Genomic DNA, 14,684 nt, shown 5'->3' on the forward strand with positions numbered 1-14,684 from the left:
ACCCTCCTTACTCACTTTCCATCCCATTTCACTCCTTAGCCAATCTGACATACATTTTACTTTTTTCTTTCTTTTCCATATTTATTTATTTCGCTGCACCGGGTCTTAGTTGCGGTAGGCGGAATCTAGTTCCCTGACCAGGTATCAAACCCGGGTCCCCTGCTTTGGGAGCATGGAGCCTTAACCACTGGACTACCACGGAAGTGCCCCTACATTTTACTTACATTGTTTTACTTATTATTAGTTTCTCTCACCAAGCTGCATGAGGTCAGGGGTTTGCCTGTTTTCTTCACTGCTACGTCCCTGGTCATAATAGGTGATTACTTAGGAAATATTTGTTAAATACATAAATATATGCAAGAACCCTTCCCCCCCCCCCCCCCAGTTTATTCAGACCTAGTCATGTCACCTTACCAATGAGGCCTTTCCTGAAGATCCTATATAAAGTAGCACATTTCCCCCACATACACACAGAGATCATTACTGAATCTCCTCACCGTGCTTTTTCCAAAAAACTGCATTTAGCACCACTCGACATATTATATATTCATGTATTTATTCTCTCTTCTCTTCCCTGTGGATTCTAATTTCCACGAAGGCTGGGACTGTATCCTCAAGACCTTAGAACAGCACTTGACTCTTGGTAGGTACTCAGTACCTAATTCTTGGATGTATTAATGAACCACTTCTGCCCGATGGTATTCCCTCCACCAACAGGGTGGCTATGAGCTTCCAGCACAATCTAGAGAAGCTCGCCAGTGAGCACTCTAAACTCCTTTAACTCCAGTGCCTCTTCAAAGAAAGACGATGCTCCTTGCAGGCAACTGCAAAAACATCGGTGTTCCCCATTTCATTTCTGCCCCTAAAATTTAACCACAGAATTGACAGCTCAGGCAAACGCAGCAAATAAAAGTATTTAGTAAATTACTTTGTAAACTGTCTGGCGTTAACTAAACTTACGGATTTACTTGACTTTTATAGCACTGTCGCACAACAGGAGAACAAAAGCTAGTTCCTAGTAGGCGGGAGCCTGCCCCACCCCGCCAGGATCTCCTCCCGCGGGGCTCAGGATTGGTCCAGGCTCCGCAGGCACCGCCCGGGTCAGGCAGCTGCCGCGCGCCTGGGGCGGGGCCGTCCCGTGAGGGGCGTGGGCGGAGCGAGGCGGGGGCTGCCTGGGCGTCCTCCCGCCCACCGAGCTAAGGATTGGCCGAGGCTCGGCAGGCACCGCCCCAGCCGGGCTGCCGCCCGCATATGGGCGGGGTCGTCCCGTGAGGCGCGTGGGGCAGGCGGGGCCGGACTGGGGCTGGGCTGGGCTGGGCTGGGGCTTGGCTTGGCTTGGGGCTTGGTTTGGGGTTAGGGCCGGGGATGCTGCAGCTGGGCCGACCTGCGGGGTTTGAGCCGTGGCCGAGGGATGGCCCATGTGCGGGTGGCCGTGAGGGTCCGGCCCCTCAGCCAGAGGTGAGTCTGGGCGGGAGGGGGCGCCTGAGGCGTCAAATGAGCTGAGAGGAGGGCGAGGTCCCCGCCTCTCCCTCCAGTGATTCTGGCGCGGAGAAATCAGACACAAAGTGGCCCGAGGGGCCAGCGTCCGGAAACCGTAAAGGCCTGGCGGGACAAGGCCGCTCGGGTTGGCTTTTCGGTTAGTGCCCTTGCGGATAGCGGTTATTGGATGGCTTCAGGGTGGGCTGCCCTATCAGTGTCCCTGGAGTCCTGCCAGCAGGAGTTTTGAGGGACAGCGGCTCAAGTCTTGATGCATGCGTTGGGCCTTTCTCCCTGGGAGAGGGATCGGGCGGTCTCCTGTCTCTTTTTGGTGCTCTGGAGGACCTGTGAGGACTGAGGCAGAATTGTGTGCGTCCCTGCGTGCACATGGGTTTCTCTGTGAAGATGTGGAGGAAAGCAGATTGTAAGACATGAGAGGGAAATTGAGGCTCAGAGAGATTGTGGTTTCATTCTGTGCTCCACAGCAGAACTGTGAAGAAGGGGACAGTCATTCTAACCCCTTCCCTCAACGTAGTCAGTGCCCATTTCCTCATGCGTGAATCTGAGCCTGCATTTCTGAGCTGTTGAGGCATCCAGGGTCCAGCCACATAATTTCTTAACCTTCTTATTGATTTTCCACTCACAGGTTTGGAAAGTTAGGGAAGGCTTCACAGAAGGGCTGGCGTTTGAACCCAAACGTTTTTAAAAGAGCTGTTAGAGTTTGCTGACAGGTGGAGAAGGTGTAAAGAGCAGTCTGTGTGAGAACGCTTTGAGTGACGGACTTAGGCTGTTAAGAAACTGAAAAGTTTCAGTTGTTTGAGGAGATGGTGTGTGGAGGGAGGTGAGTGGTAGGAGATAAAGCTGGCAGAATGTAGTTTGGGACCTGAAGGCACATAATGGAACTATTTGGAAACCACAGACTCAGTTAACAAAGTCATTGGATTTTGTGTGGTACTTGGAAAGAAATCTTAGAGATCAAGCTTCCATTTTTTTACTTTTCCAGATGAGAAAATGGTCTTGTTTAAGATCTAAAAGTAGGCAGAGCCAAAATTCCATTCACCAGACCAAGCCGCTTTTTCCTGAGATTACGGAAAAGTTGCGCTTCTTTCTCAAATACCTGTTTGCTCAGTAGGACTAGGACAGACCATCAGTAAAATGATAATATGGGAGATGGTTTTGGTGCCGTCCCTTCTACCTCACAGTTGTTTCTCATAATCAGAAAATCCACGTCTCATAAGATGCTGCCCCTTGTTGTCCCAAATCATTCATCATTGAGAGAATATGTTCTCTTCTGCCAAAACTGTAGGTTCTGGAACACTCCCGAAGGCCCTGGCAAAAGTTACTTTTCATGCACTGTATTCCCTTTCTGTGCTCTTCTTTTTAAGTCTGTGAAGTAGTATAACTACTTCAATGGTTTTCTGTGAAGATTAAATGAAAGGATACATTAAAAATACTTAGAACAGAGACTGGCTTATTTTAAGTGTCCAATAAAGTGCTAGCTATGTAATTTTTAATAGCTATTTTTATTCCTCCCTGTTCTTAGCTATCTGTTTTTGTTTTGTTTTTTAAGTTTTACAAATGAATAAATAACATGTGGAAATGGTTTGGCTACTTTCTCCTATAGGACAGTTCTCAAATTATAGGAGATGTAATACAGTCCACCTGGGAAGCTTGTTATACTGCAACTTGTTAACAGGAATTCAAATTAACTAGCCCCATCTTCTCTTGTAATTCTGATGAAGGTAGCCTGGGGACCACACTTTGAGAAACACTGTCCTAGGAGTAAACATGTAACTGAGGATTTATTCCTGTGCAAAACCTTTAACCCTAAGGAATGAATGCCTGTACGTAGAATTCAGGACCCAGAGACAAGTGGTAGTAGTACCAGTAGACTTTTTTTGAGCTCTGTGTAGTCAGCTGCCCAGTTGAGGTTGGTGCCCTTTCTTTTCTGCTCAACTTTAATTTGTCCTGATTTTGTTCTAGAATATTTGGAACCATTAGGTTACCAATGGCAGTGGTCCAGGCAGGGGAGGAGCAGCATCTCACCCACTTATAGTGTTATATCTTTCTGTCAAGAGGTCAAGTTCGGGACCCTTTTTTCTTTTGGCTGCTTTATGCTAAAGAGTCCTAGATGAATCCTCAAGAAAGGGCTCACTTAAAACATAGATTAAATAGATTTGCAAGTTATTGCATTTTTCCCCTTATTTTCTTTATTGTCCAAATTTACTGTAACCTGTGTATTTTATAGTGGGTGGGGGGGAGAATAAAACATTTTTAAATGCAAAAAGGAAAAAAAATATCCTAACACCAAAGATGAAAGATTTTCTTTAGGGGAGCTAAGGGCTGGGGCCAGAGGGTGCAGTTTTATGATCCTGGGGGACAAAGAATATCCCTGCTGCCTTAAGTACTGTCTAGTATGAAATGTGAAAGAAAGAGCATCAGGGCCTTGAGGAAATTTAAGTAACAGAAATGCCATCACCTGGAAGAGGGAAAATTTCTTTTTTAAGCTCTTTATTGGAATATAATTGCTTTACACTCGTGCCAGTTTTTGAGGTACACCAAAGTGAATCAGCTGTATTTATACATATATCTCCATATCCCCTCCCTCCCGCGACTCCTTCCCACCTTCCCTGTCCTGGCCCTCTAAGGCATCACCCATCATCGAGTTTATCTTCCTATGTTATGCTGCAACTTCCTACTAGCTATTTTACATTTGGTAGTGTATATATGTCTATGCTACTCTCTCACTTCGTCCCAGCTTCCCGTTCGCCCCCTCCCAACCCTGTGTCCTCAAGTCCGTTCTGGAAGAGGGAAAATTTTTATCCAGGGCTTTGTCCCAAATGCACTGACAGCATTTAAAAAAAAAATAATAATCTTAAATCTAAAGACCCCTGTCTCACTGTGCACCCCTTGCCACCCCCACCGCCGAAATCCTCAAGGTCACATCCTGGGAACCCTGAGGAAAGATAAAAATGAAGCTGAACATATTTTCTCAACTTTCAGGTCCCAGGCCTAGGGTAATTAAATTGGTAACTTTTGTTGTAGTAGGAAAAGTACTAAAGAGTTAACTCTCATCTAGAAACATTCTGACCCTGAGCACTTTAGGTAAAGCTCTTTATGTTGTGAAAAAGGATTTCATACCTAGAATGGAGTGTATTCCTTTCATTTTGGGCTTCAGGTGTATGGATCACTTGGATTAAGCCCCTTAAAGTGAATTTAGGGATTGGTTAGTTGTTAGAAGGGTTACTACATAACTGCAATTCAGGAAAATTCTTAAGGATCTTGGCTCTAATTCTGATTTAAGAAGACATAAGGAAAGGACTTGGGAAATATGCTCTCAGGTCTCAATAGAGAGGACTCCAAAACCTTTTTCATTATTTTCTGTGCTCAAAATATCAGAGAAAATGAAAAGTGATGTCATGCTGTGTGCTGAACCAAGGATATTCTCAAGGGTTTCCAAGCCTGATTTCTAAGGCATATGGCTTTGTGGTTAGACAGATCTGGGTTTACATTTCACCTCTGCCACTGCTGACTGTGTGACCTTGGACAAGTTACATAATTTCTCTCAGCCTTAGTCTTCCATCCATAAAAATGAAGATATGTTAGGAAGCTATGTCAGGAGGGTGTGTTAAGAGGATTGCATAAGATGAAGTATAGTACATATTCCACTTAATACAATGCCTGACACATAGAGGGTGCCCACTAATGGTGACTCTTCACTGTTCGCAAGCCAAATTGTAACTCTCCAGAGAAGCATGCCAGCTAGGGGGCTGCTTGATATAATGCTTATAGCTGTTTATGGAGATGGGTACCCCAGTTATTGAGACAGCAATAGGGAAACACTTTGTCCCAATAGGACTGGTCTCAGCTGCTCTTTTCTTGATTAATTAAAAAAATTAATTTCTTCTCATATGGGTTTGTATCTTGTTTCTAGGGAGACCAAAGAAGGGGGAAGAATTATTGTGGAAGTTGATGGCAAAGTGGCAAAAATCAGGAATTTAAAGGTGAGCCTGAAATTGTTTTCATTTTTCTTTCCACTGAGGAGCTAGTATTATTACAGGGGCTTCTGGGATGAAGGTGTATATATGAATGTGTTTAGAGAGGGAGATTGGGAGAAGGCAGGGTGTATAAGGGGAATTGTGGGAAGAGCTTTAACCAACCACAAAACAAATATAAAAATACAGCAGGAAAGAAGTTCCCGGGATGTGGCTGCTGCAGCCCAAATTCTATCAAATGGGCTACCGCTGTTTTGGAAACTGGTCAGTAGTTGTTTTGAAAGTAAACACTAGTGATGTTACGGGGGCTATGGCCAGCTTAAGTCATGCTGGGACAATCCATGCATATGTTTAACTACCTGACCACCAATTAGACTTTGGCTCAAGCCTCTTATTGGATATCACTTCATCTAGAAGCATTACCAGGGTTTTTTAGTATGCATCTGCTAATGCAGGACTCTTTTTTTTTTTTGGTCATAGCGAGGGCCAAGTAAGAGACTTTAGATCCCAGGAGAGAGTTGGTGACTAGCCCGAGTCTTGCTACAAATTCTCTTTTACAGATCTGTCTGATCTTTGAGTCACAATTGGAAAAACACTGGCAACTTCCTCCCCCACCCCTCACCCCTTCCTAGGGCTAATTTCCTCCACCCCAGTCCTCCATTTCCCAGCCCCGCAGAAGTGGAAGGGATTCTTTTGAAAGAAAGAATGGCCCTTGAGCAGTGGAGAGAGACAGGGAAGCCAGCAGTGAAGAGAGACAGGGAAGACTGCTGCTATGGTCAGCTTGCAGGTGGTACTCAGCATTCCTGAGAGCTGAGGAAGCTGACTTGCAAGATGAGGGTTATCTGGACCCCAGGCTGCGCAGCCATACCCACTCTTGTGTTACTCCTATGATGTGATCTGTTTCCTTTTGTCAGTAGCTCTCTGTTGCAAGAGAAGCCTGCCAAACTTTCAACAGGTGCTCCCTGGGGACAAAAGACCTTTCACTCTGCTGTCTCTTATTTATATCTCTGTTGCCTAATCACTTTGGCTGCTTTGTTCTGAGAGCTCATATTTTTGGTTCTTAAGAATAAATCCTGGCCAAGATCAAACTCTAATCTGCCCCCTGCACACCTCACTGGCTGCCGACTTCCCTGAGGCCAGTTATCCGCTAAGAATCTCTTAGTCATTCTGGCAGCCTCATTCTATTGTGGCTTATGGTACCTAGTTCAAGGGATTGTTTCTCCCTGTCCAGAGTCCAAATTTTAAATACTAAGATAAACATTTCTTTGAATAATGCCATTCTCCCCAGTACCTGGAGGTCAGTACAGTTCCAAGCTCTGGCTCTGCCCTCATCTACCTTGGGCAGTTGGATTGGTCCTAGCTCTTCTGTCCAACATGCTTTCTCATTCACTTGGGACCTCTGTGAAAGCCCTAGGTTGATAGAGCCTGTCAGGCCCAGGGATTGAATTACTCATGCACTACCAGTATCTTCTACAGAAATACTTAACGAAGAAATGATAGCAAGAAGAAGAGGCCCAGAGAAGGAAAGGCTTTTTCTGTCAAGCTGTCTTATGCCTCCTAGGGCTGGTTCATATGTGGGTTGATATGTGATAGTATGATAGACATTTAATTCTCTAGGGCTTCATTGTACCTAACAACATGAAGACAAAGATTACCTTTTTTTTCTTTTTCAGGTAGATATAAAGATTCTCATGATTAGTCTAAGTATCTCTAGCTACAGCAGAGAGGAATCAAGCCACTGGCCAGATTCTGATATTATAGTAAAGACACTGGATCCTATGTTTGATTTTAGGTGGACAGTCGACCTGATGGCTTTGGCGACTCCCGGGAGAAGGTTGTGGCATTTGGCTTTGATTACTGTTACTGGTCAGTCAACCCAGAGGATCCCCAGTATGCATCTCAGGATGTGGTAATGTCATTTTTCCTTCACTCTCCCCGGGTCTTTATAACTGGATAATTATTGGGAAGTTAACATGGAATCTGGGCCCTGGCTATTTGTTACTTATGGTAGTCTGGTTAGAAACTAGTGATGTTTTGATCTGAGGAGTGGTGGTGAGAGGCATCAGTTGCAGAAAGAGCAAAGGAAATAAGACTGCTTGTTGAGGGCATGGAAATTGGCTGGTATCCATTTAGGCTTGGGGCTCAGCCTGATTCAGATGGGTACGAGGTAGTTCAGGTAGTGTTCTGTTCCTGTGGTAGGTGAATGGGCTCACCTCAAACTTGACCTTGTTGTTGTATGCAGCAGAAGGGCCCAGGAACCCTAGACACTGATATCTTCTTTGAGTCTTAGGCTTGTGCTCGTGCTCCTAGGCTGAGTGTGAAGGTCTAGACAGCTAGTCTGCCAGCCTGCAGTGTACGTAAGAGGCAAATTCTGTTGATCTGCTGGGGATTGTGAGGATGAGCCAAGCCTTTGCTGGCTAACGCTATAGGTCACCCTTCCTGTTGCTTAGCTCTCCCATAAGTTTTCAAGGCAGCAGGTCTGGCCAGGTGGGTCTGCAGGACTTCTCTCTGTTTCTGTGAAGCAGCAGCCTTGTCCTGGTTGGAGCACTGTCAGAGGTCATGCATTTAGTCCCCATGATGGGCAGCAAGCCTTGCCTGATTCAAGTCTGTGACCACAGATAATAGCCCTCATCCCAGCAGCTGCCAGGGTCCTTTCTGAAATTAGAAAAATCATTTATTAAAATCATTTATTTGGCCTTTCATATGTTCTTTCTAACTTGTGAAAGAGAATACTAGAGGAATACGTCCTTAGGAAAAAGCATTAAAAATGGAAATATTTGGCGGAGCACCCTAGACAACCATTGCCTATCAGTCCATATATCTTTGAATAAAAAGCCCAAGTGTGTTTTCTAAGTATTTTAGTCTTTTGTGAAACTTTTCCTAGTTATGCCAAAGAAACAATGTTATCAAGTTTGAGTGACTTGGAGGACAGCAGAGGCATACCTTGTTTTATTGCACTTTGCATTATTGCACTTAACAGATACTGCATTTCTTACAAATTGAAGGTCTGTGGCAACCCTGCATCAAGCAAGTCTATCCGTGCCATTTTTCATAGCATTTATTCACTTTGTGTCTCTGTGTCACATTTTGGTATTTCTCATAATATTTAAAACTTTTTCATTATTATATTTTTATGTTGATCCCAGTCAGTGATCTGTGATGTCACCACTATGACTCACTGAAGGCTCAGATGATGGTTAGCATGTTTTAGTCATAAAGAATTTTCAAATTAAGGTATGTTCATTGTTTTTTAGACATAATGCTATTGCACACTTAGTAGATGGCCATATAGTATAAACATGACGTGTATGCACTTGGAAACCAAAAACTTCATGTGACTGACTTTGCAATTATTTGCTTTATTGTGTTGGTCTGGAAGCAGACCTGTAACATCTGAGGTCCGCCTGTACTGATTTTCTGCTGATGCAGACTTCCGAAGATGATTGCATAGTTCTAAACCAATAGAAGTATAATTCCCCATCCTTCCCTTTTGAGGGGAGCACGTGGAAACAAGACCACTGTGGGATTTGTCGTCTCTGTGGGTCCCTTCTATTAGGATGAACACCCCACTTTTGTAGTCACAATGTGTTTGCCATAAATACTCAGCAGAAAAGTGCAGTGTGTGTATCACCTGGCCCCTACCAAGTCTTCTCTGTTCCTTGGAGGATGAGGGCACTGGCAGGTCCAGGCTTGTCTTGTGGCCCCGCAGCACTCCAGCGGGTGTGAGGTATCTGGTTACTGGTGTTTGTATTGTTCCACTGAGAGCCTCCAAGAAGAGCCAGGAAAGGAACTGACTCAAATAAGGGGATGGACTCCTAAAGCAGTCCACAGTTGTGTCTATATTTGTGGCATCAAAGGCAGTGGTCTTTCTATTAGCTGAAAGTGTGAGCATTCTGATGGCTCCTTTGGACCTTCTTGGCCATAGCATACCTAGGACCATTCTGTACATAGGAAACATTAGCTATTTTGTGTAACATTTGATAGATAAATAATCTGGGAAGTATGTGTAAACAAAACAAAGCTACATATCTCTATGTATCAACAAGCTCAGGTATAATTTTGGTACGAGGCTCACTTTTTATATTTATGTAGCTTAAGCCTATAAAAATAACCTAGTGGAAACCCAGAAGCCCATGGAGAAGGAGAATTCATAAATATGATTCCTCTTCTGTTACCTGATTTGAAGTTCAGTGGAAAGATCAAATGGGATTTGAACAGGAAGCCTGTGCGGAGAGATAAAACCAGTGTCTCCTGAGGTTTATTCTGGCTTGTTTAATTGTCTAAGGCACTCATTGGTCAGGATACAAGAGGGAAGGAAAGGAATCTCTGTCACAGGCTGGAGAAGTGCCAGGGGTCCCAGAATGGTGGCAAGACTCACATCCACGTGATTTGGTTGGAGGGACTCATCTCTTTGACACAGAAACTGGAGCCCAGACTTAACCCTAATCATTATGGCTCTGCGGTCACCAGGGGTAGGAGAGGAAGATTGTCATAAAATCATAGGACTTGGCATAGAAAAGCATTTAGACATCATCCATTTCATCCTCTCCCAAAATACAGCAATCCTCTCTACTGTTTTTGTGATCCTATTTTGGGGATCAGGGGAGAGGGGCCAGTCTTACTGAAGTATAATTTCAGTACAGTAAAATTCACCATTTAGTGAACAGTGTACAGTTCTGTGAGTTTTGACAAACACATACTTGTATAGCTCACACTGCAATAAGTATATAAAAGAGTGCATCATCCCCCAAATTCCTTCACATCCCTCTGTAGTCAAACTGTTCTCCTTACCCACCCAGCCCCTGGCAACTGCTGATCTGTTTTTTTCCCTACAGTTTTGTCTGTTCCATAATGCTGTATAAATGTAATATAATACTAGTAGCTTTTTGAGTCTGTCTTACTTCACTTAGCATGATGTACTTGAGATTCGTCTCTGCTGTTATGTGTGTCATGTCTTGTTCTGACCTTGATTCATACTCATTTAAATCATCTTCTTGCCTTAAAGGAATGTCATGGCTTTGATTCTAACTGCAAAGAGTGAGGGGCCAAGTCCCTGGAGGACTGTGCCTCCTTTTGTGAAGGAAGAACTGACATCACCCTCAGAAATATGGCACTGATTTCAGAAGTCCGGCACTGATTTCAGAATATCCGGATATCTGAGGGGAGCTTTTCTCCACTGGGCTTAGGGGATATTGAGCAACATCATAAGCCGTTGCTTGATGGCTGTTGACAAGAAGTCACCTATTCAGTGTTGGTGTTGCCTCCTCCGCGTAGTCTCTTAGAGTGTTAGAACTTGAAGGGGACTTGGCAGTCATCTAGGCCAAGCTTTCCCAACCTCAGCGCTGCTGATATTTTGGCTGGATAATTCTTTGTTGTAGGGAGTCTGTCCTGGGCACTGTAGGATCTTTAGCAGCAGCCCTGGCCTCTACCCACTAGATGCCGGTAGCAGTTCCAGTCGTGACGATCAAAAATGTTTCCAGACAAGGCCATCTAGGCCAACCTCTTGTGTTCCAGGTACAGCGTGTGACTTATATGGGCAGTCAGTGCCAAAGCGGGATGGGACCCTTGCTTGCTGTGGTGGCCTTTGCATTGCACTGCACTGCACCACTTTAACTCCCTCTCTTTATGTTTATGTTACAGCCTCAGAAGATGGGTTCAAGATTAAAGTTCCTCAGTGCTTTATCACTTCCCAATCCTTAGTTGTGACACACTTGAACACATAGATCAGGTGTCAACCAATATGAGCCTTTAGAGAGCAAATCAGCTACTGCAAGTTCTGCTGAGAGGCAGCTTCCTTGTTAAATATCTTAGACTCTAAATGTTTATCATTTCATTTGACTTTCTCCCAAAATCTATTAAGCCTATATTATTTACTCCATTTTATAGATAAGGAAACTGAGGCACAGAAAGCTTACAAGACTTGCCCCACTCACTTAGCCTGGAAGTGGTAGAGCAGGAATTCAAACCCAAGACTGTCTGGCTCTAAATTGTGTATTGTGTCCAACAAGCTTCACTGACTCTCAAAATTAAACAAATTTCTTTTAGTTTACTAGTGACCTGGTCCTCTCTTTTTGCATATTATCTGATTTAATTCTATCAACAGCCTGAAAGGTAGAAGATTTTATCCTTCTTTTATAGTTGAGGAAATTTGGGCTTAGAGAGATTACATGATCTACCCAAAGTCACACAATAAGAAAATGAGTCGTCCTAGATTTGTACTCAGATTTGCATCTGAATGCAAAGTTCATATTCTTTACTAAACTATAGTGTAAAAAGATAGAGAGATATAGGAAAAGAAAGAGATGGAAAATTGAGGAGAGAGGGTGAAGGGAAATAGATAGAGAAAAGGTTATAATGAATGGGAACTGGTAGCGGATTATACTACCTGACTTGTCCGTTACCCCACGACCCTGATGTCATCAGCCTCCCATTCTTAAGGGAGGTCATTATTGGTTTAAATTGTGCTTTCAGTCTTTATTAATATTTGGACTTGCAGCCGAAGCTTTTTTAAAATTTGACCTACAGTTTTATCTGGCTTGAATATATGTTAGTCGGCTTCTCTTGAAGTTAGATCTGGATTTGAATTCAGGCACAGCCACTTATGAGCTGGCTTACTTTGGACAAGTTACTTAACATCTCTGAGTCCTAGTTGCTTCAACTCAAGTTACTATGAGGAGGAAACAAATAATGATGTGAAGTGCTCAGCCCAGGATTTGGCAACTAAAAATTGAATAAGTGAGGTCATGAGGCTTGGGTCCCTGTTGTGATTACCACTGTCACAGTACAAAAGAGGCAAGGCCCATGCTTCTTTCCAAGAGCTGAACTCGATTTGAAAATCTCTTGTTTGAATCTGATTGTGATCCCTTTTGGGATCAGCATGCTCCACTTGGAAAATTAACTTCCCTCCCTTCCTCCTGGTCAGGAACATCTGTTGGAGCAGGAGTCCTCTGCTCAAGCATATTGTGTTTGGGTGACTGTGTGTTTGTAAAACTTTCCATGAGGAGCATTAGCTCAGCTTTACCCACCAAGGACTGTGAGTGGCTGTCAAAACAAGTGCAGACGGAGTCAACAGAAAGCGCATCAGGAACAAAAAGCCACCCAGCCCTTGTGGGACGTACTTGCATCTGTTCTCCTGGGAATCTTTATTTTAAAATGCTCTGTTATTTGGCTAAAACACAATACCTAAAACACCTGTGGCTTTTCCAGATGGAAAATCGTGTGAGTGAGCAGAGATTTCCTCCCCACAACCACCAAACTCAAAACTGAAATTATAGCTGCAGTGTGATTATGCGTGTTGTTGTTTTAATACTGTTTCATCTCTGTAATACACGGAACACCAAACAACACACAGAGAATATCCATTGCTTACCCTCAAAGAGCTCTGGCGGGCGGCAAGGTGGGGAGTGTGTGTGTGCACGTGCATTTGTGTTACAGGTTCTACAGTGAATATTTTCTCCAGTTCCAGACTTCAGCTTGAAGATGTTAGGAACTTGGAGAGGCTTCAGAGGAAAACCCCACACACCCCAAAATGATTAAAGGGCTGGCTGCAGGAACCAAGAGGAAAGTCATTGTCAGTGTAGTGCACCTCATGTGCTTTCTGCACGTGATTACTTAATGAAGGAATGTTGCTCCAGAGACGGAAAGACAGGTGATGATAGCGCTCTACAGGTACAGAACATGGTGATGTTAACAGTTTATGGTGCCGATAGGAGAACGTAGATGATTTCAGATTAAATTGTAGAAGATTGTAATTAGGACGTGAAGAGTAACTTGTGCAGAGTTTTGAATCCGGATATGTGGCAGCTAAATAGTTTGACTTTAGAATTCCAGAATGTTGGTGTTAGAAGAAATGCTAGAGACCACCATGACATGTATTTTAAAGATGAAGGCCTAGAGAGACAAAAACAGTAGTTATGGGATTTTTTTTTTTTTCTTTTTGGCCTGTCCAGAGTTGTGCTTGGTGTTACAGGAAAATGCCTGTTGCTTATTCTAGTGATGGGGCCATGAACTGCAACACAAAGGTTCCTGCAGGGCAGGAAGTGTGCTGCTTAGCACAATCCCAAGGAAAGACCTTGGTCTTGAGACTGGGCCTATCCCTGGCTCTGTACTCCGTCAAGATGAGGAAATTACACTATTGCCATCTAGTAGTATGGGGCGGGCGGTGGTTATTGAGTGGCTGTTATTATAGGTTCTCTAATGTGACCAGGCTGGGGCTGATTACAACTGCCACAGAAGCAGCATTTCTGTCTGGGGACCACAACCCATTGTAAGATGAAGACAAGTGATCTTTGACCTCCTGCCTCGTAAAGTAAATAGGGTGAGGTAGAGAGGAGTATGGCCCTCACTTCTTTTGTATTTCCTGAAGTTGGAGTGTGAATGAAGGCTTTCGGGAAAGAGGAAAGAAGGTAGAAGAGCTACTGAAACTGAGGGGGGACCTTGGAGGAGCAGGAGGAGGGGCAAATATGAAGAAGAAACTAAGATAAGAAGGAATTTGAGAGTTCATAGAGGGGTTGGGATTATATAACTTTTTTTAAAAAATGAATTTATTTATTTATTGGCTGCATTGGGTCTTCATTGCTGCACACAGGCTTTCTCTAGTTGCAGCAAGTGGGGACTTCCCTTCATCGTGGTGTGCAGGCTCCTTGTTGTGGTGGCTTCTCTTGTTGTGGAGCACGGGCTCTAGGCGTGTAGGCTTCTGTAGTTGCGGCACATAGGCTCAATAGTTGTGGCTCACAGGCTTAGTTCTTCGCGGCATGTGGGATCTTCCTGGGCAAGATCGAACCCATGTCCCCTGCACTGGCAGGCAGATTCTTAACCACTGTGCCATCTAGGAAGTCCCAGGATTACATCACTTTTTACAGTAGATATTATTATCTCCAAATTGGTACAGGAACAGGCTCAGATAGGTTGAGTAGCTTGCTTGAAGGTCACACAACCAAATGATAGAACCAGCATTTAAACCTTTGATGGTGTGATTCCAAAGTACAAGCTCTCAAATGCTGCACCACACACAGCTCTATTTATTTCTGTGTTTTCAGTGCTGCACATCTTAAATGATCAATTAATGGTTATTGTGTTGATAATTCAATGTATGGTTCAGTGGAGAAGTCTTAAGTTAGCACTTTGCCTTCTTGAATCTTGCTGCCTGTTTTGAGAAGGCCTTGCAGTTTGCCTCAGTTAGAGAACCACAGACGTCTATGAGTTTCTCTGTGC

General features: G+C 44.0%; 1 protein-coding gene across 1 annotated transcript in view; it reads left to right on the forward strand.

Annotated features, from left to right (window-relative positions):
- Nucleotides 1-1,336: 1,336 nt before the first annotated feature.
- The window catches only part of STARD9 (StAR related lipid transfer domain containing 9), a 127,921-nt gene continuing 114,573 nt past the window's right edge, over nucleotides 1,337-14,684 (forward strand). The window contains 3 exon segments of the mRNA XM_057723627.1: nucleotides 1,337-1,458; nucleotides 5,411-5,480; nucleotides 7,264-7,380. Of these exon segments, the coding sequence (XP_057579610.1) occupies nucleotides 1,412-1,458; nucleotides 5,411-5,480; nucleotides 7,264-7,380 (234 nt within the window). The 5' untranslated portion in view covers nucleotides 1,337-1,411.

The sequence above is a fragment of the Hippopotamus amphibius genome, chromosome 2, assembly GCF_030028045.1.
Source record: "Hippopotamus amphibius kiboko isolate mHipAmp2 chromosome 2, mHipAmp2.hap2, whole genome shotgun sequence".
Taxonomy (NCBI): domain Eukaryota; kingdom Metazoa; phylum Chordata; class Mammalia; order Artiodactyla; family Hippopotamidae; genus Hippopotamus; species Hippopotamus amphibius.